Source organism: Vulpes vulpes, chromosome 14, assembly GCF_048418805.1.
Source record: "Vulpes vulpes isolate BD-2025 chromosome 14, VulVul3, whole genome shotgun sequence".
NCBI classification, from domain to species: domain Eukaryota; kingdom Metazoa; phylum Chordata; class Mammalia; order Carnivora; family Canidae; genus Vulpes; species Vulpes vulpes.
The window spans coordinates 102331195-102350190 of NC_132793.1; the positions used below are offsets into that span (position 1 = coordinate 102331195).

An 18996-nucleotide genomic window follows, 5' to 3' on the forward strand; every position below is an offset into this window, starting at 1 on the left:
ACAGAAGGGCAGAGTAGCTGAAGCAAGTCCATCAGTTGTGAGGCTATTGGAGGCCATCTTGTACCTGTTACAGCGCTGCCTGTAAGCTTCCTGTCAAGAAAGCCATGAAGGTAACAGTCAAAAGCTGACCACAGCAGTTAAGAAGCCAAAGATAATCCGACAGTTATGTTAGGAGCTGGGAGAAGAGAAGAGGCCCAGAATTCCTACTGTCTTTCTGTACTCTGGGGCCTAATGAGGAAGCTTGATCCTGAAATGTCCTCTGCAGTTCAGTCTCTGAAGCTGAAGTGCCAAATGAACTTAAAGGAAGGAGCTGGGAAGAGACCCCACTGTCGTGCTGACCCTGGGACGCTGGAATTGTGCTGGCCAGAGAAACAGATGGCCCTGCTTTAGCTGAGCACCAGCATTTCCGTGAGCGGCCAGAGCCCGGCCAGCAGCACCCCATTCCCTGTGGCCTCTTCATTCTTTACTTTCTTTTTTTAAATCTTTTTTTTTTTTTTTTTTTTTATTTATGATAGTCACACAGAGAGAGAGAGAGAGGCAGAGACACAGGCAGAGGGAGAAGCAGGCTCCATGCACCGGGAGCCCGACGTGGGATTCGATCCCGGGTCTCCAGGATCGCGCCCTGGGCCAAAGGCAGGCGCCAAACCGCTGCGCCACCCAGGGATCCCCATTCTTTACTTTCTGTGTCCCCTGGGATATCCAAGACCTAGAGCATAGGGAGGTAGACCGAGACCTGGGTTTCTTTCCCTCATTGTAAGGAGGGGCAAAAGCCTAAGGAGTGTGAGAACAGTCCTTCACGTGTTGCAACTTCAGAACAGCAACTGCATCGGTTCTCAGGTTTAGAGAGTGGGAGAGAGCCAGGCAGGAGTGTAGTCTGTGCAGCTAACCTCTGCCTGCCTGCTGGCAGCAGTCTCTGAGCGGGAACTTGCATCTGCTGCCTTGATCTACAGGCCCAGACCTCAGAGGAGGAGGGCCACTCATGCCAAGGGCCTAGCAAAGGTGTGCAAGGGAGGTTCCTGTGACCCTCTGCTGCAGGTTCCCAATGGGCTTGATCTCACTTCCCTTCAAGGATGAATGAACAGGATAAAGAAAGGATCCGGGGATCTGTGGGTGGCTCAGCGGTTTAGCGCCTGCCTTTGGCCCAGGGCTAAATCGAGTCCCGGGATCAAGTCCCACATCAGGCTCCCTGCATAGAGCCTGCTTCTCCCTCTGCCTGTGTCTCTGCCTCTCAATCTCTCTCTCTCTGTCTCTCATGAATAAATAAATAAAATCTTAAAAAAAAAAAAAAAGATAAAGAAAAGAAAGGATCCTGTAAAAAGCTGCCAGATGATGGAGGGGAAAGAATAGCCTTAAAGACTAAGAAAATTATTCACCCCAAGAAACCGAAGAACCTTTTAGAAGACATATGCCTAGTATACTCAGAAGAAATGAACTCTTCCTTTGTGTGCACTAGGAGCAGGGCTCTGTAGTGAAAGGGAAGACTTGATAAAGCCCTGCACGGGAACCCAGAGTGTACCAGCAGAATCAGATCTAGAGTGAATGCAGGAGCAGGACTCAACTTGGGGTACTGGACACCTGCTACCATCTCTGGTCCTTGGCTTCTTTTTACCATTGTAAATTCCATTCTTTTTGATCTGAAATTCCTTCCACATGGCAGAGGGTACAGTTGCAAAGTACAAGTAATGGAGTTGTTCTTTTGTCAAATTTAACTCATCGAAGTGCTTTGCTGTGCTCTTGCGATCAGCCTCCATCACCTGACCTTTTTTCTAGGGTTGTGTTGAGACCATCATCAGATTTATTTGTAGTTGCCAGTGTGTCTGGAGATTGGTAGTTGCCCCCAATTCCCATTTGTACTCTTTCCTAATAACAGAATTTCTAGTGTTTAGCTGGGCATATGGCCACCTAGAAAATGCATGCATTCCCTAGCTTTTCTTGCAGCTGGCCAGTGGGAATGTCCTGTGCATCTTCTGGAGAGTATCCTTGAAGGGAGAGTGTGTGCTCTTCTTCCTGCTGTATGGAGTGTGGATGTTGTGGTTAGAGTGTAGCATCTGTCTTAGACCATGAGGAAGAAACCTTGTGGAGTTAAGAATAGGGAAACGTAGGGCAGCCCGGGTGGCTCAGCAGTTTAGCACTGCCTTCAGCCTAGGGCCTTATCTTGGAGACCCGGGATTGAGTCCCACGTCAGGCTCCCTGCGTGAAGCCTGCTTCTGCCTCTGCCTGTGTCTCTGCCTCTCTCTCTCTCTCTCTCTCTCTCTCTTTCTTTCTCTCTTTCTCTCTCATTAATAAATAAATAAAATCTTAAAAAAAAAAAAAAGAATAGGGAAAACATAGAAGGAACCAGGCTTCCGATGCCACAGCACGCCATTGCAGCCTTGGACTGCCTCTGCACATCTTTTATGTGGGAGAAATAACTTGTTTAGACCACTGTTGTTTGGAGTTTTCTTTTATGCATAACCTAAGAAAATCCTGGTGCTATACCAACTAGCATGGTTTGGAGAGTTTCCCAGTGTGCTCACACGGTCTTTCAGAATCTCATGCTATAGATTCATGCCCTCTCTTTTTTCTAACTTCTTGAAACCTGCCTTCCTAACATCTGGGTATACATTTTAATGATGCCAAGTCGTTTCTTTCTTCATTTTCTTGAATTCTAAAGTAAAGGGTATTTTTCCCCCAACCCAGTTTCCTTACATTTCTATTTTTGAGTCTGTTCCTCCTCCCTATGGATAGAAAAAGTCAAGAGTACACCTCTGCCTCTTCATAGTGTTAGCCCTCCTTTGCAGGTATCAACTTGCTTCCAGGTAAACATGGCCTTCCCTTCTGCTTTGCCCTTAGCTCACTGCCCATCCTCATTCCTGTGTCCCAAGTAAGTCATCCAAAACCACTTCCTGAGTTTACCTGCACAGTTACCTACTTGCTAGTATACCACTCAGATCTGGTTTTCTTCTTAAAAGATGAGAGCTGGTTTGAGATAGCTGACTGCATACATAAATTTGGCTTTTCTTTCTTGAAATCTTTGTGATATGGGGATACCTGGGTGGCTCAGCAGTTGGGTGCCTGCCTTCGGCTCAGGTCATGATCCTGGGATCTGGGATCGAGTCCCACATCAGGCTTCCTGCGAGGAGCCTGCTTCTCTCTCTGCCTGTGTCTCTGCCTCTCTCTCTCTCTCTCTCTCTCTCTCTCTCAGTCTGTGTCTCTCACGAATAAATAAATAAATCTTAAAAAAAGAAATCTTTGTGATATGACAGAAATATGAACACAAGAAATAAGTACAGTGCCCTGGGAAGTCACGGGAATACCATTTGTGGGTGCCTGTTTCTGCCTGGGTAAGATTGGTGCTAGTGTCAGCAGCAGCCCACACTTCTGAGGAGTGAACTGGCCTTGTCTGTGTGAGTGTCCATTGTACTAGTCGCCCTTCCATGCTTAAACAGCCCTTCCTATGCCCCCTCTTCAGGAAGAGGAGCATGGCTGTTCTCCAGGCAGGGAGATCCTGGTGGAACCAGGGACAGGCATCCGGTTGGCAGACGCACAGTGACCTGTCGGGAGGGCTCTTTCAATACAGCAGCCACACAGCACCCTTGAGGTTGGCTTCCTCTGGAGCAGGTGGGAGCTGGATGAATGGAGTGGACACTGGGAAAAGCAGAAACACTGAGAGAGACGTGTGAGCCACACGGCCCACTAGAGTGACTGGTTCGTCCCTAGAGCTGTGTGTCCATCTGTGAGCCACTTCTGTACCCCATATGCAGTCTGTATCTGTTGCTAGACTCAGCCTTGAGACAGTGAAGCCCCGGAGCCATGAGGCAGGGCTGCATCAGGGGGGCACAGCTACACCATTCGTTGATGTATCGTTGGTGGCTGCTTTCATGCACTGTGGCGGAATGGAGTGGTTGTGACAAGTCTGCCAGGCTCACAAAGTCTAAAATACTTGCCATCAGGCCCTTTAGAGAAGAAGCTTGCCAAACTGAGGTACCTGTTGTGTATGCTGAATCGACATCCTCGGATGTATCTGGAATGGCTATGTTATGTACCATCCTCGGGAGAATTGAGAAAGAGCCACTCAAATGGTTTTGTGTGTTCTGTGACTTGGGAGTGGTTCTGTTTCTTGAACTAACAGAGTGGAAGTCACACAGGAAGTCTTGGCTGTTCTCTGCCCCAATCTGGCACGTTCTCTAGGAAGCCAGCATGCTTTGACATGGCTGGGGCCGCCTGGGAACGGTCCGCTCCGTTCTCCGAGCTGGAGCCACCATTGAGTGTGTCTTCCTTGCAGCCCAGGGCTGCCTTCCCCCTCTTCCTGAGGCATGACCCCTCTTCTGCAGAGTCCTGCTTTCCCCTCCAGCATAGGCTGAGCTCTTGCCCATCTCCAGTGGAGCCCCTTCTCCTGCTCTTCCTCTCCTGATTCATATTGAGTTCTACCCTGTCTGATCTCCTGGCTGGGCTTTCCTTCCTGGGAAGGGGTGAATGCACTCTCTGCAGGGGCCGGGGGCGGGGGTGGGGGCAGATATCAGGCTCTGTGGGTAATTTCAGTGGGGCAGCATCCGCCACTTCTCCTGACCAGTCCTCCATTCTTACCTGCATGTGTCAGGTGGTGATTCTCTTCTTTCTGACTGATTAGAATATCTTGCATTTCCTAGTTTTGAGTTTCTGTTGCTGCTGCTTTTGCCTACCTAGGAACTCTTGTTTGTACTGCTTAGGGAGCTGACCTTTGGGCTTTGTCCCCACCGTAACCATGGCCATCAGCTTGTGGTAGCACACATGTACTCGTATGTCTCTTTGGCAGAGAGAGACAGATAAACCCAGTCATGTAAGCTGAAGGTAGGGAACATTCTCCACCTGAGACCACATGGATTAGCAAAGACCAGAATGAGTAGCAGGTACACTCTCTCAGCCAGCTGCTATATTTGCACTCTGTGGGTGTTAGGATTACTCGTTCACTGAGTAGAGTTTGTCCCCTAGAGGAAGGAAATCAGGTAGCCAAGAAGGTAAATCCAGAAAGTGACATGCTTGCTCTTCTACCTCTTCCCAACTTTAATTGTTCTACCAAGATTAAGCATATTTATCATTTTTAAGAATTGCTTTACATTTATTTTAAAATTTGTATTTTTTTTTTAAGGTCTATCAGATCCTCAGAACTCTCTGAAAACACAATTATTATTGGTGTAGTACGGAGGTAAGCTCTCTTTTTTTGAGGGTGAAGCTCAGATGTCAGTGTCATGCTTGCTCTTAGCAGGGACCTAGGAACTTATTGGCTATGACAGGTGTGACTGTCTTTAATTTGGCATTTTCTTTTTTCTTCTTTTCTTTCACTTCACCTGGTAGGAGTTTCTGCTCTGTGTGAGGTTTTGTGATTTTTGGACTGGCGTTCACTTTAGAAATAGGCCAACCACGAGAGATTGCCATTCCTAAAAGTACAGATGTTACCCAGGGCTTTCAAATTCCCAAGTATCTACAAAGGTTTGATTCATGTATAAACAGGGGAATTCTTTATTTCTTCTGAAATTGGAGGTAAAGGAAGGACTAGAAATATGTTAAAAGAAGGGCAGTATTCAGACGTTATTTAGCTTATATGCTCTTGTATGTAGAAGAAAAGATTCTTTGTCCTTTAAACTTTTTCCAGAGCTTTCGGGGGGAAGACATCATTTTTTTTTAACCGGAAGTAGAAGAAAATGGGGAAGAACTTAAAATAAAATTTTTATGTATCAAATAGGTATGTGGTTATTTCTGTATTTTAGATGTTAGTACAAAATCTCCATATTTCAAGCATTGCCAGAAAGCAACATGCAGAACTAAAATAGAAAACTATTTTCAAATTTATGCTAATGATTGGTGTATTAGTCTAATTTATCTAAGGTTATTTGACATACGACAGTCCTGTATTATAGAAATTAGTGAATAAAGTGATGAACTGTAATTGATAATAACTGTCTCTAACCTTTTACTCTGTTCTTTTGAAGGACGGATAGAGAAGAGTCCTCTGTGATGCCCCTCATTGCTGCTGGCTTTACAAGGGTATGTACCCACTTCTTTGCTATGCAAGTGTAATTCAGCATGAGAAATTAAATTTTATCTCCTTTCAGAGCCCCCAAAAGTTTTGAATTCATTTGGAGAAAACAGATTGTTTTCCTTGTGCTATTACAGTTTGGTTTAACTTTAGAACTTGGTAATCTTAATAATCTACAACATTTTATGTTTTTGCTCCCTCAAAATTATGCTTGCTAAAGGCATCTAAACATCATAAAATCTTTAATGGCACACTCATGAAAAGTCATGCCATAGGATATGTTGTTTATAAATAATGCTGATATGTATACATGCAATTTGAAAGGCAGTTCAAGGATCCTGGAAATGAGGCAGCCCAAACATGCCTCCCTCTCCCTCTGCAGCCCTCCCTAACCTGTTGGTTTTCCTTAAGCCAAAGGGCTTCTACAAGCTTTGGTCAGCTGGTTGCCATGAGCCTTGGGAATCATGGTGGAGAGAACTGAAGAAAGGCTGATCCTGGGACAGATTTGTGGCCCTAATTTCTGTCTATGAGGTTGTCAAGACACCTCAAGCCATGAATTTACTTTAAAGGGGTTCTAGGTGGTAGGTCGTACTCCTGGGCACCTGGCACAAGCAAATACAGATCCTCCCCTGCAGAAAACGCCTTTTTGTCTCTGGCCCCAAAGAATCTTCGCAAGTAATTGCTCAAGGGCAGCAGGCAGCAACCCATGGAAGCTGAGCGGTACATAGGAGTTGATGCATTGCGAGTGAGAACTAGTAGGAAAAAGACAGCAGAAACAGACCCCCACAGCCCACAGACACTAGAGTAATCAGATGCAAGTTATAAGGCAGTTATGCTTCTTATATGTAAAGAATAAAAGACAAGCTTGGAAATGTCCGCAAGAAATAGAAAACCTTATAAAAAGTGACACAGCAAATTCTAAGCACAGCACCATTGAATTTTGAGAAATGAACACATTATAACCGAAAAATTTTAAACTTAGTGGGTCTGAAGAAATTATCTAGCATGTAGCACAGAGATTCAGTAAGAGAAGATAAGTTAGGGAGGTTAAGAAGTGTGGAGTTTAGCTTATGTGTAGTTGGAGTTCCAGGAGGACAGGAAGGAGAATGAGGCAGAGGCATTACTTGAAGAGGATTTTCCAGAACTGACAAAAGACTGTCATCCATCGATTCAGAAATTCCAACAAATCCGAAGTAGAGTGAATAAAAAGAAGGCACTTCGTAGTGAAAAAAAGTGGGGAGCTTAAAATCTCACCAGAGAAAAAAGATTGCCTTCAGAAGAATGATGACTAACAGCTGGCTTCTCAGCAGTGATAAATGGAGAGTAGAAAATAGTGTGATAATGCTTTCAATGTGATGAAATAACTACTCACCTAGAGTGTTAACCCTAGCAGGAAGAGCTTTCAAAAATGAGGCTGACGTACGTTCAGCAGTATGGAAACCGAGAGAGTTTGTAAAGGATGTGCTTCAAGTGGAAGGAAGGCAAATGTCAAGCAGAAGCCTTGAAATACAAGAAGGAATGAAGCCGGAAAATGGGGAATATGGGGATAAATGTAAGCACTCATTTACTGTATGAAACAGTAATAGTCACATCTAGTCTGATTAGAGATGGCAGCAGGAGAGGGAGGCCCAGCCGGGTCCCTGTTCACCCTACAGGGCCAGAGGGGATGTACGTGAACTTCAGAGTCCTGTTTCCCCAAGTGCCCTGTCTGAGGCAGAAAACTGAGAAAGGACTGCAGTGACACAGCAGATGAACTGGAACAGGAACTTGAAGAGGAGGGAGGGTGGATGAGGTGGGAGAAGTGGTGAGCAGTGAATGTGCTGCGCCCACGTGCCGCCTGCTGCCGCCCTCTCTCTGTGCGTGAGTAACGTGTACTGTGGCTTCATTTCTAGTTACATAACACAGGAAATGTAAGTAAAATATAATACATATCTATCTAACTATAATGTTAGACCTAAAAGGAAAAATGCAGACCTGAATGTATAATACTCTTCTAACAGAGGGGGACACCCCAAAAGAAAAACTTGAACAACAGGTCAGTATTTAAATTCTAGATGATCTTAGCAAATGTAGGCATTTTCAAGGTTTGTGAGGAGGAGGTGGAGGTAGAAGTGTTCTCAGGGCCTCATCTAGCAAACATGCGGTTGGGGGTGGGGAGTGGACAGAGTATCCCAAAGTTTTCATCTGGGAAATGTGCAGACTAGAACATTGGTTCTCTGGGAGATGGTTGGTTCTGGGAGTGATTGGTACCTTGTTTTCATATAGTAGTAAAGAAATCTGTGTTGGCCTTTGAGATCAGTGAAAAGGAACATAACCATTAATGGAAAAGTTTAACAAACCTTCCAAATTCACAAGAGGAAATATGAAATTTACAGCCACTTGGTCAAACTGTCTGACACAAAAAGGAATATTGTGAAACCAGTCATGAAGACTGAGTAAGAGAGAAGGAATAAAATCAAGTGCATGTGATTTCTTCCATTTTAAAAAAGATAGGCTATTCAACTGGGTTATAAAAGTGCAGTTAAATGGTATTTCTAAGACAAAGCAATAAAGGCTTAGTAACAAATGAACAAAGGTAGCAAGTTGATGCAGACAAAAAAGAACACAAATTCCAATGATAACATCTGGTAATCTGCAGCTTATGATTTTACTTTATACACACACAATGTTATATAAATTATATGAAAAAATGAGATCATTATTTTTACCTAGTTTTGTGTTTCCTCTCCCTTTTTTATTGACAACTCCCAAAGCATATGACCCATATCAGCACCTACCCCCATTCCCTCACCTGCAGTAATCTGTTCAGTTGTCTGAGAACAACCAGTCAGCCTCTGGGAGGATGGGTGTTCCTTTCAGTACAGAAACACCCTGGGTTGGAAGTGTGGATCACCTCTTGCTAGTGAATCCTAGACCATGCCCCTCCTCCAACCTATGTGGGAAAGCATTCACACAAAGAGAAAAACTTTCCCAGCCTGCTCTGAAGATCCTCTTCAGCTTCAAACTGGCTATTTTTTTTAGCAAGGACCTCTGAAGCTTCTATTTTCTAGTGAAACCTGAGGATAGATGATGTGCCCTGCCTTGGATTCTTTGCTTACCTACAGCCACCAGGAGTCATGAAGCTTTGTATTTATTTGTATGTGTCTCTTTGAAAAGAGTTGGGAATGTGTGTGTTTGGTGAGCGATGTATTTGAAATTCCCCATAAGGAAGTGTACTGGCACAGCTGTGTAGGCTGGAGAGGGCACTTTGGTAGAAGGTATAGTAAACCACAGTCCTTATATTTTCGTCATATAGTCAAGTTATCATGAAGCTAACTTGAAAATGCAAGGGTAGCTGATGCACACACTCTCCACCCTCCACCCAAGTGCTTGGTCAAGGTGTCCTTTGAAGCCCTTGGTAGAATCACTCTTAGGTGCATGTCCCTAAGCACAGAAGCTTTAAAGTGGTCATTCCAAGGGTTCATGACCTAGCAAATAAGGAGGTAGTCACAGGCTCACCATTTTGTGGGAGATGAATTCAAGTGGAGGACCAGTCCTCAGAGACCACAGTGAAAACTAATCTTCCCTCAAGCAGAGTTCCCTTCCTTCACATAGCAACAGGGCCCTGAGGTAGGCAGTAGTGCCAAGGCTTGAGCCAGCCCCTGCCTGAAAGCCAACACCATGGTGGGGTCTCTGGTCTTTAGGAGGCAGCCAGCTATTTTATGGGTTAGTGCCATCATTCAAGATTTCAGGGTGAATGGAGACCTGCTTGCTTCCTCCATTGACTTGCTGGCAGCCGAGCATTTGCTCAGGTTTGGTGTGTCTCAGTGCTGGTTGTGCATGAGAATCCTCTGGAAAACTTCTCTACCTAGAGAGGCGCTTTGAGGTGGTGGTGGGAGGGGCCTGCACATTGGTATTATTTTGTAAAATTGCAGATGATTCTAACAGCAGCCCAAGGTTGAAAGCCACTGGGTGGGGCCTCACAAAGTAGGTGTGATAAAGGCTCTGGAAAAGCAAGGTTGAATCTGCTCAGGAGTCCACAGGATTCGTGGCCTGGCCCCTCTGGTGGAATGGAGTAGGGATAGGAGGCTAGCAGCTGTTGATGGAGCAGGAGCAGCAGCCTATCTCCCAGGTATCCCTGGACTTGGTGCCCTTCTTTGCCCTCCATGCCTCGTGGAATTCTTGGGTCATACTTGAAAATTGGAGAAGGGCTGGAAAGACTGGATGTTTAGAAGCAGAGCAGAAGTAGTGAGGGGGAGGGACAGACAGCAGGGGCAAGATGCCCTGCATTTGGTCACATGTGCTTCTTTTGTAACTTTGCAGTCTGCCTGTGGGGTAAAGAAGTTTGGATATATACATTCATACCCAGTGAAAAATCTGGTTGCATGCCTGGGAGGCCATTTATAAATACACATGTCTCCACATCCTAGGATCTCACTTGCAGAGCAGGTGAGGCCAGCCAGGCCCTTGGCAGCTGCAGTCCCCACCCCTTGTCTACTGGCAGTGGCATAAGCCCTGAGCCCAGGAATCTCCTCCCTGTTCTTGCCTGGTCAGCAGTAGGTCCCTGTGCAGGTTGATGGCATTCTTGGGTGTTCTGTGGAGTCAGGCCCAACTGAGGAATGGATGGCAGGCCAGTGCTCTCCTCTCAGTAGATGAGAGCTGGTTGGCATGGCACCTCTCTCAGACTTCTGTGAGTGAGAAGGGCTGTGTTTTGGTGTGCAGGTTAGGGACCACCATGCCCGTGGCCAGCAGCCCTTGCTGCCTCTCTTCCCCTCCCAGAGACAGCGGTCATCATACTCTATGGTCATATAGCAGTTTGCAGTTCAAGCGCTTTTGTCCACTTGGTTCTTACAGTCCTCTGTGGTGGCTAGGAGCAGGATAGTCTTGTTCTATAAGTGAAGACACCACCCAGGAAGGTTGGGTGCCTCATTTAGGGCCATACGGTTTATAAGCCACGAACCTGGAGCTTGTTTGACACTCAGGCAAGATCTTGATCACTGTTTAAATGGGAGAGCTAGGGGCAGCCTGGGTGGCTCAGCGGTTTAGCGCCGCCTTCGGCCGGGGTGTGATCCTGGAGACCCGGGATCGAGTCCCATGTCGGGCTCCTTGCATGGAGCCTGCTTCTCCCTCTGCCTGTGTCTCTGCCTCTCTCTCTCTCTCTTTCTCTCTCTCTCTCTGCGCGTGTGTGTGTTTCTCATGAATAAATAAAATTTAAAAAAAATAAATGGGGGAGCTATTCACCTTCACTGTGGCAGAGACAGGAGCTCTGTGAGGGGCTCGTGTCCCAGGTTTGTCTGGCTTCCGCTTGCAGATGGTGACCTGCCCTGCCTCTTAGGCCTCAGCCTGCTCCTTGGCTGATCCAAGTATTAGCCACGCATTGAGCAGGTGAAAGCCAGAGCTGGTCATAGAAATGGGGGTGAGTTAATGTACCCAAATATTTCTTCCACCCAACTGGAACTATGTAACAGAACATAGTGAAGTCTAAGATACCTTCACAGAATACATAGTTTGGTGGTGGAATGAGTCCATGCTTCTCAGAACTATGTGATTTGCTTTGTGGTGAGATGCTTCCATTATGTAAACATTTATTATATGAGGTAGTAATTGTCCACAGCAGTAAGAGCTCCTGGACAAGGCCATGACTCTGCCAGCACCTCTGACATGGAGGGCCATCCTTTGATGGCTTGGTTGAGCTGTGCTTAGAGGTGAGTGTAGAAGAGAATGTCCTTGAGTGGGCGTGATCTTTGTGAAATACAGGTGCAAAGAGAAGTACAAGCATGTTTTTGCTTACTGTGAGCTTGAACAGCTTTGAAGAGTCAAACCATATACTGAACCTGGATAAGGGAATATGCTCTGGGAGTTATAGAACCTCAGTTAAATAAATTCTTCCTTCTACATATTCTAGCCTCTGATGGTGAATGCAGACAACCAGAATCCTCTCACCTCAAACAAAGCATCCTTAAGCAAGCCCTGCCTTTCTGAAGGTTAATTTGGTACCCATAGGCTTTATCTCTCAGTTCCTGTTCATCATTAAAGATAATGTATTTTTTAGATTCCAGTTACCCACTTGAGAAGTCTATTGGAAAGAGTTATTTTTATTGATAGACATATTAATTTAAAGATACACATTTGTTGATCCACAAAATCTCCTTTCTCTCTGTAGAGGTATGTGGAAAACCCCAGCCTCATGGCCTGTTACAATGAACTGCTCCAGCTGGAGTTCGGAGAGGTGCGGTCCCAGCTGAAACTCAGGTAATTAATTCTGCTACTTCTGGAATGCCCACACCACACCATGTGGGACAGCTTTTCTTTCTTTCTGTTCTTTCTTTTCCTCCTTTCTTTCTTTCGTATTTAGAGATTTCCATTCCCAAATTTTGTTTTGTTCTTTTAAGATTTTATTTATTTATTCATAAGAGACGTAGAGAGCGAGGCAGAGACACATGCAGAGGTAGAAGCAGGCTCCCTGCGGGTAGCCTGATGTGGGACTCGATCCTGGGACTCCAGGATCACACCCTGAGCCAAAGGCAGATGCTCAACCGCTGAGGCACCCAGGTATCCCATGGGGCAGCTTTTCGAGCGAGGTTTTCAGTTGTGGCTCTTTTGGCCCTAACTGACCTCCTACTGAAATGGGAGGGAGTGGTGACCTGGCAGCTCTCCTCACAGAGACTCTTGGAGTCTGCCTGGGTGTCTAATGACTGGTCAGGTTAATAATGGGAGACTCACACTTAAAGATGGGGCTCCAGGGGTCTTGGGATCAAGTCCCACATCAGGCTCCCCACAGGAAGCTTGCTTCTTCCTCTGTCTGTGTCTCTGCCTCTCGTTCTGTGTCTCTCATGAATTAAAAAAAAAAAAATGGGGCTCCAAAAGAAAACAATTATCTGTTAAGTTTTTTAAGAAAATAAGTTGAAATATATACACACAGCCAACCTACTAATATTTATTATCTTTGCTAAGTGACATGTTTTCTTCACCACAGAAAGGCATTTTATGATTTGCTCCTGAGCAAGTTTTTTTTTTTTTTTTAAGTGAAATGAGTTAGAAGCCTAAGTCCTTGTACAATAGGAAAAGTAAAAAGATTAGTAAAATTATAGGAGTTTGAGAGAAGGGGAAAAATGTCAGCAGCCCTTTGTCATCCTGGGTTTCTTCCTTGGGGGGCCTGCTGTTCTCTAATATTTCCAGGGATCAAGGAGAGAATGAAATCACTCTGTTTATTCCCAGGGCAGAGATAAGGGGACCAGGCCTTGGAGTAGGAAGATTGGTAGGGACCAGTACAGGCTCCACATGCAGGGAAGGAAAGTATTTCACAGGCTGAAGGAGATGAAGCTTGAGGTAGCAGAGAAGTTCTGATGAGCAGATGTGTTTCGAGGCTAGTAAAGTATATGAAAGAGTCTTATTGCCAGATTCTGCCAGGAAACTGAGGTCGCTGGCTGCCCTAAGGCCTGCTCACCCCTCACTCCGGATGCTGACTGGCTGCGCCATTCCTACAGTGGATTAGGCTACCAGCCACTCTGAGGGTAGAGCAGAATTTTGGAGCAGTTGGTGGTACTAGAGGATACCTGGCCCTATCAAGATGCAGCAGCTGACACCTAGGGAGATTAAGCGACCTTGGTCTAGGACCTCACAGGCAGCAGAGAGCCCGGCCGTAGGGAGTCCTGCAGATTGTAATCAGCCTTTTCCAAACTGCAGTCATTGTCTCTCTTCCATCCCTAAATTTAACTGTAACCTCTCACCTTTTCTTCCTGAATACCTTCGCCTAGGAAACACAGCATCATCTCCCCTGTGGTCCTAGACGGAAACCACTATGTCTCCTCACACATCCCCAACTCCAGTCACTCACCAAGTCCTATTGATTTTGCCACCTGAGTATCTGTGGAATATACCCACTTCTCTTCCTCTTTAGGCCACTCTCCTCTAACCTGGATTAGTGAACCATCCATTAGTCTCCCTACATCATTCTGGACTCGTCCTTGTCGTTCTGCACACCACGGCAATATGCAACTCCACTTGTGCTTCAGCTCTGCACCTCCCCATTTCCTTCAAGCTAAAGCCCGAACTTTAAGATGTGGCCTGCACAGTTCTCTGTAGTGCATCTCCTGCCTTCCCCTCTGTCCCCACCTGTGGTTCTCCGCACCAGCTGACAACCAAGGGAGAAGTGCATTATCAAGGGCATTATGAGGGAAGGGGGAGATGCGGGGCTTGAAAGCTGGGAGAAATCCAGACTTGTTCCACCAGATGTTAAAATGCGCCAACAAGCTATAACAAGCGCCTTCGTGTTACTACTAGATCAGTAAACTGGAATGTAAAGTGTAGACATAGACTTGAGTATATTTCAGAATTTAGCATATGATCAACACAGCAGCTTAAATCAATATGGAAAAGGGCAGACTTTTCAGTGAATACACTTGTGACAGCTCGTTAACTGTTTGGAAGGAAAATTCAGCTCATATTGATCTCACACCCAACCCCAAAATAAATTCCAGTGACTTAAGAGACTTGATGTCAAAAAGTAGGGCCACATAAGTACTAAAAATATAAGTGTACATATGTAACTGGATGATGAAGTCTGTTTAAGTTCAGCATGGCATAAAAGCCAAATTGGGTAAGGAAAGAGATTCAGATTAAACAAATATAAAAATGTTAAGCTTGTCTACAGTTTTTTTTAAAACTGTAAATAATGTTACATTTTTATTTTGTCTTTAAAGATTTATTTATTTATTTGAAAGAGAGCATGAATGGGAGGGAGAGAGGGAGAGAGAATCTTAAGCAGACTCTGCTGAGCATGGAGTCCAATGTGGGGCTAGATTTCATGATCCTGAGGTCATGATCTGAGCCAAAACCAAGAGTTGAGTGCTTAGCTGACTCTGCTACCAGGCACCCCAATAATGTTACATTTTTAGATAAATAACATACTGGGGAGAATATATCTGTAACATATAGGACAGACAGGTTAATACCCCAAATACATAAAGGGTTTTTGATCAATCAGTTAAAAAGTGGGAACATCCAGTAGAAAAAATTAAAAAGGCATGATCAAGCAGTTCACAGGGGGTAGTAATGACCAGTAAAAGTGAAAAGATAGATGTTTGGCTTCATTAGCAATCAAAGAAATAAAAATGAAATGGTATACTATTTTTTATTTACCAAATCTGCAAAAAGTTTAAAAAGAATGATAAAAACAAGTAGGGCTTCTCACAGATCCATCTCCTCTAAGCTTATTATATCAGAGTTAGGAACTTCTTTCTCATTGTTTTTTTATTTTATTTTTTTAAATAACAGCTTTATTGATGTATAATTCACATTACATCACTTGATTTTTATATACCAAGAAATGAAAGTTAATCCCTAAGCTCCTTTGTCTTATTTAGTGAGATAGTTTATTAATACCAAATAATGTGAAAGCATTGCTCTTGTTAGTTTCCTTAATACCTTTTATGAACAAATAGGCAGTTGCTTTCTTTACCTTTTATGTCTTTACCTTTTATGAACAAATAGGCAGTTGCTTTCTTTCTTTTCATCTTCTGAGGCATATAAGAGAACTAAATTGGAAGTGACCCAAATGTCCAATCATGGGGATTTATTGAATAAATTATGGCATAACTTTAAAATAGACTGTTAAATGCATAGGAAATAAACGTCCACCTCATAGTAACCACAAAGCAAAACTTAAGTCAAATACACAAAAGAAAATGAGAAAGAAATCTAAACATAGCACTAAAGAAAGTTATCAAACTAGAAAGAGAAGAAAGGAACAGAGAGTAATTCTAAAAACATGCAGAAAAGAGTGAACAAAATGGCAATAAGTACTTACCCAGTAATTACTGGAAATGTAAATAGACCAAATTCTCTAATCAAAAGGCAGTATACTTGAATAAAAAAATAATAAATAATTTTCAAAAAGACTCCTCTGTGTGCCTGCCTAGAAGAGACTCACTTCAGAAGCAAGGATACACACAGAATGAAAGGGAAAGGATAGAAAAAAGATATTCCACACTAGAAACAAAAAGAAAGCTGGTATAACTGTATTTATATGAGACAAAGTAGGCTTTAAAACAAAGGCTTTAATATTACATATTATATAATATTACATATTACAATATTACATATTACATACATATTATATAATATTACATATTACATAATGATAAAGAGGCCAAACCAACAAAAATATATAACAGTTATATATACAGCCAACATAGGACACCAACATACATGAAGTAAATATTAACATATGTAAAGAGAGAAATTGACAATATAATCCTAGTAGGGGGCTTTAACACCCCACTTAAATCAGTGGATAGATCATCCAGACAGAAAATCAGTAAGGGAACATTGGCCTTAAACGGCACATTAGACCAGATGAACTTAATAGATACAATACAGAACATTTCATCCAAAAGCAGCAAGATTTGTGTTCTTCTCAAGTGTTGTACATGCAGCATTCTCCAGGACAGATCATGTTAGGCCACAAAATAAATCTCCGTGTTTTCAGGAAGATTGAGATTGGAGCAACCATCTTTTCTGATCACAGTGGTGTGAACTAGAAATCAATTATAAGAAGAATATTGAGGGAAAAAAACACAAAAATTTGGAGAAAGCTACTAAACAACCAGTGGGCCACCAGAGAAATCAAAGGAGAAATTTTTTAAAATGCTCAGGAACAGGGATCCCTGGGTAGCTCGGCGGTTTGGCCCCTGCCTTTGGCCCAGGGCGCAATCCTGGAGTCCCGGGATTGAGTCCCGCGTCGGGCTCCCGGTGTGGAGCCTGCTTCTCCCTCCTCCTGTGTCTCTCTGCCTCTCTCTCTCTCTCTGCCTCTCATGAATAAATAAGTAAAATCTTTTAAAAACAACAACAACAACAAAAAAAAAAACCCTCCCAACAACAGAGTCCAGGACCAGATGGCTTCACTGGTGACATCTCCTAAACACTGAATAAAGAAGTAATACCAGAGTATTAAGAGTTCTTCAACTCTTCCAAAAAACAGAAGAGGAGGGAACTCTTCCATACTCAATTTATGAGACCAGCATTACCATAGTACCAACCCAGACAAGCAGGCCATGAAATAGTAAAATGACAGGCCAATATCCCTGATGAACATAGATGCAAAAATCCTCAACAAAATATTAGAGTGGTGGCAAACAGGGAAAGGGGGTTGGGGCTGGATGCCACATTGGTGAAGGGGATCCCAAGGCACAGACCTATGGTTATAACATAAGTACATCATGGGGAATAGAGTCAAATAATACAGTTGACCCTTGAACCATGCAGGGCTTAGGGCACTGACCCTTCATGAAGTTGAAAATCCATGTAGAACTTTTGACTCCTCAGAAATTTGAGTATTAACAGCCTACTGTAGATTGGAAGCCCTGTCGATAATATAACCAGTCATTTAACATACAGTATATTATATATGGGTGAGCTGATTGTATTGTTATTAATATTAATTTTGTATGGTAACACATAACTAGACTTGCTATGATGATCAGTTTGCAATGTGTACAAATGTCAAATCACTATGTTTAAACACATGAAACTAATAGAATATTATATGTCAACTATATTTCATTTAAAAAGACTGAGTTCACCCAAAAGCATAAGATACCTAGGAATAAACCTAACCAAAGAGGTAAAGGATCTATACCCTAAAAACTATAGAACACTTCTGAAAGAAATTGAGGAAGACACAAAGAGATGGAAAAATATTCCATGTTCATGGATTGGCAAAATTAATATTGTGAAAATGTCAATGTTACCCAGGGCAGTTTACACGTTTAATGCAATCCCTATCAAAATACCATGGACTTTCTTCAGAGAGTTAGAACAAATTATTTTAAGATTTGTGTGGAATTAGAAAAGACCCCGAATAGCCAGGGGAATTTTAAAAAAGAAAACCATAGCTGGGGGCATCACAATGCCAGATTTCAGGTTGTACTACAAAGCTGTGGTCATCAAGACAGTGTGGTACTGGCACAAAAACAGACACATAGGGGATCCCTGGGTGGCTCAGCAGTTTAGTGCCTGCCTTTGGCCCAGGGCGTGATCCTGGAGTCCCAGGATCGAGTCCCGCGTCAGGCTCCTGGCATGGAGCCTGCTTCTCCCTCCTCCTGTGTCTCTGCCTCTCTCTCTCTCTCTATGTCTATCATTCATAAATAAATAAATAAATAAATAAACAAATAAACAAATAAATAAATCTTTAAAAAAAAAACCAGACACATAGATCAATGGAACAGAATAGAGAACCCAGAAGTGGACCCTGAACTTTATGGTCAACTACTATTCAATAAAGGAGAAAAGACTATCCATTGGAAGAAAGACAGTCTCTTCAATAAATGGTGCTGGGAAAATTGGACATCCACATGCAGAAGAATGAAACTGGACCACTCTCTTTCACCATACACAAAGATAAACTCAAAATGGATGAAAGCTCTAAATGTGAGACAAGATTCCATCAAAATCCTAGAGAACACAGGCAACACCCTTTTTGAACTCGGCCATAGTAACTTCTTGCAAGATACATCCACAAAGGCAAAAGAAACAAAAGCAAAAATGAACTATTGGGACTTCATCAAGATAAGAAGCTTTTGCACAGCAAAGGATACAGTCAACAAAACTCAAAGACAACCTACAGAATGGGAGAAGATATTCGCAAATGATGTATCAGAGAAAGGGCTAGTTTCCAAGATCTATAAAGAACTTATTAAACTCAACACCAAAGAAACAAACAATCCAATCATGAAGTGGGCAAAAGACAGGAACAGAAATCTCACAGAGGAAGACATAGACATGGCCAACATGCACATGAGAAAATGCTCTGCATCACTTGCCATCAGGGAAATACAAATCAAAACCACAATGAGATACCACCTCACACCAGTGAGAATGGGGAAAATTAACAAGGCAGGAAACCACAAATGTTGGAGAGGATGCAGAGAAAAGGGAACCCTCTTACACTGTTGGTGGGAATGTGAAGTGGTGCAGCCACTCTGGAAAACTGTGTGGAGGTTCCTCAAAGAGTTAAAAATAGA

The 18996-nt window shown here is 43.5% G+C and overlaps 1 protein-coding gene across 10 annotated transcripts in view; it reads left to right on the forward strand.

Annotated features, from left to right (window-relative positions):
• PDE8A (phosphodiesterase 8A) overlaps positions 1–18996 on the forward strand; it is a 154152-nt gene that overhangs the window by 78607 nt on the left and 56549 nt on the right. For all 10 annotated transcript variants that reach the window (XR_011997113.1, XR_011997114.1, XM_072737363.1 and 7 more), the window contains exons 4-6: positions 5108–5164; positions 5949–6003; positions 12138–12226. Coding sequence is in view for 8 of the 10 variants with exons in the window: in XM_072737363.1 (XP_072593464.1) it covers positions 5108–5164; positions 5949–6003; positions 12138–12226 (201 nt within the window). In the remaining 2 variants the exon portion in view is untranslated. The remainder of the gene's footprint in view (positions 1–5107; positions 5165–5948; positions 6004–12137; positions 12227–18996) is intronic.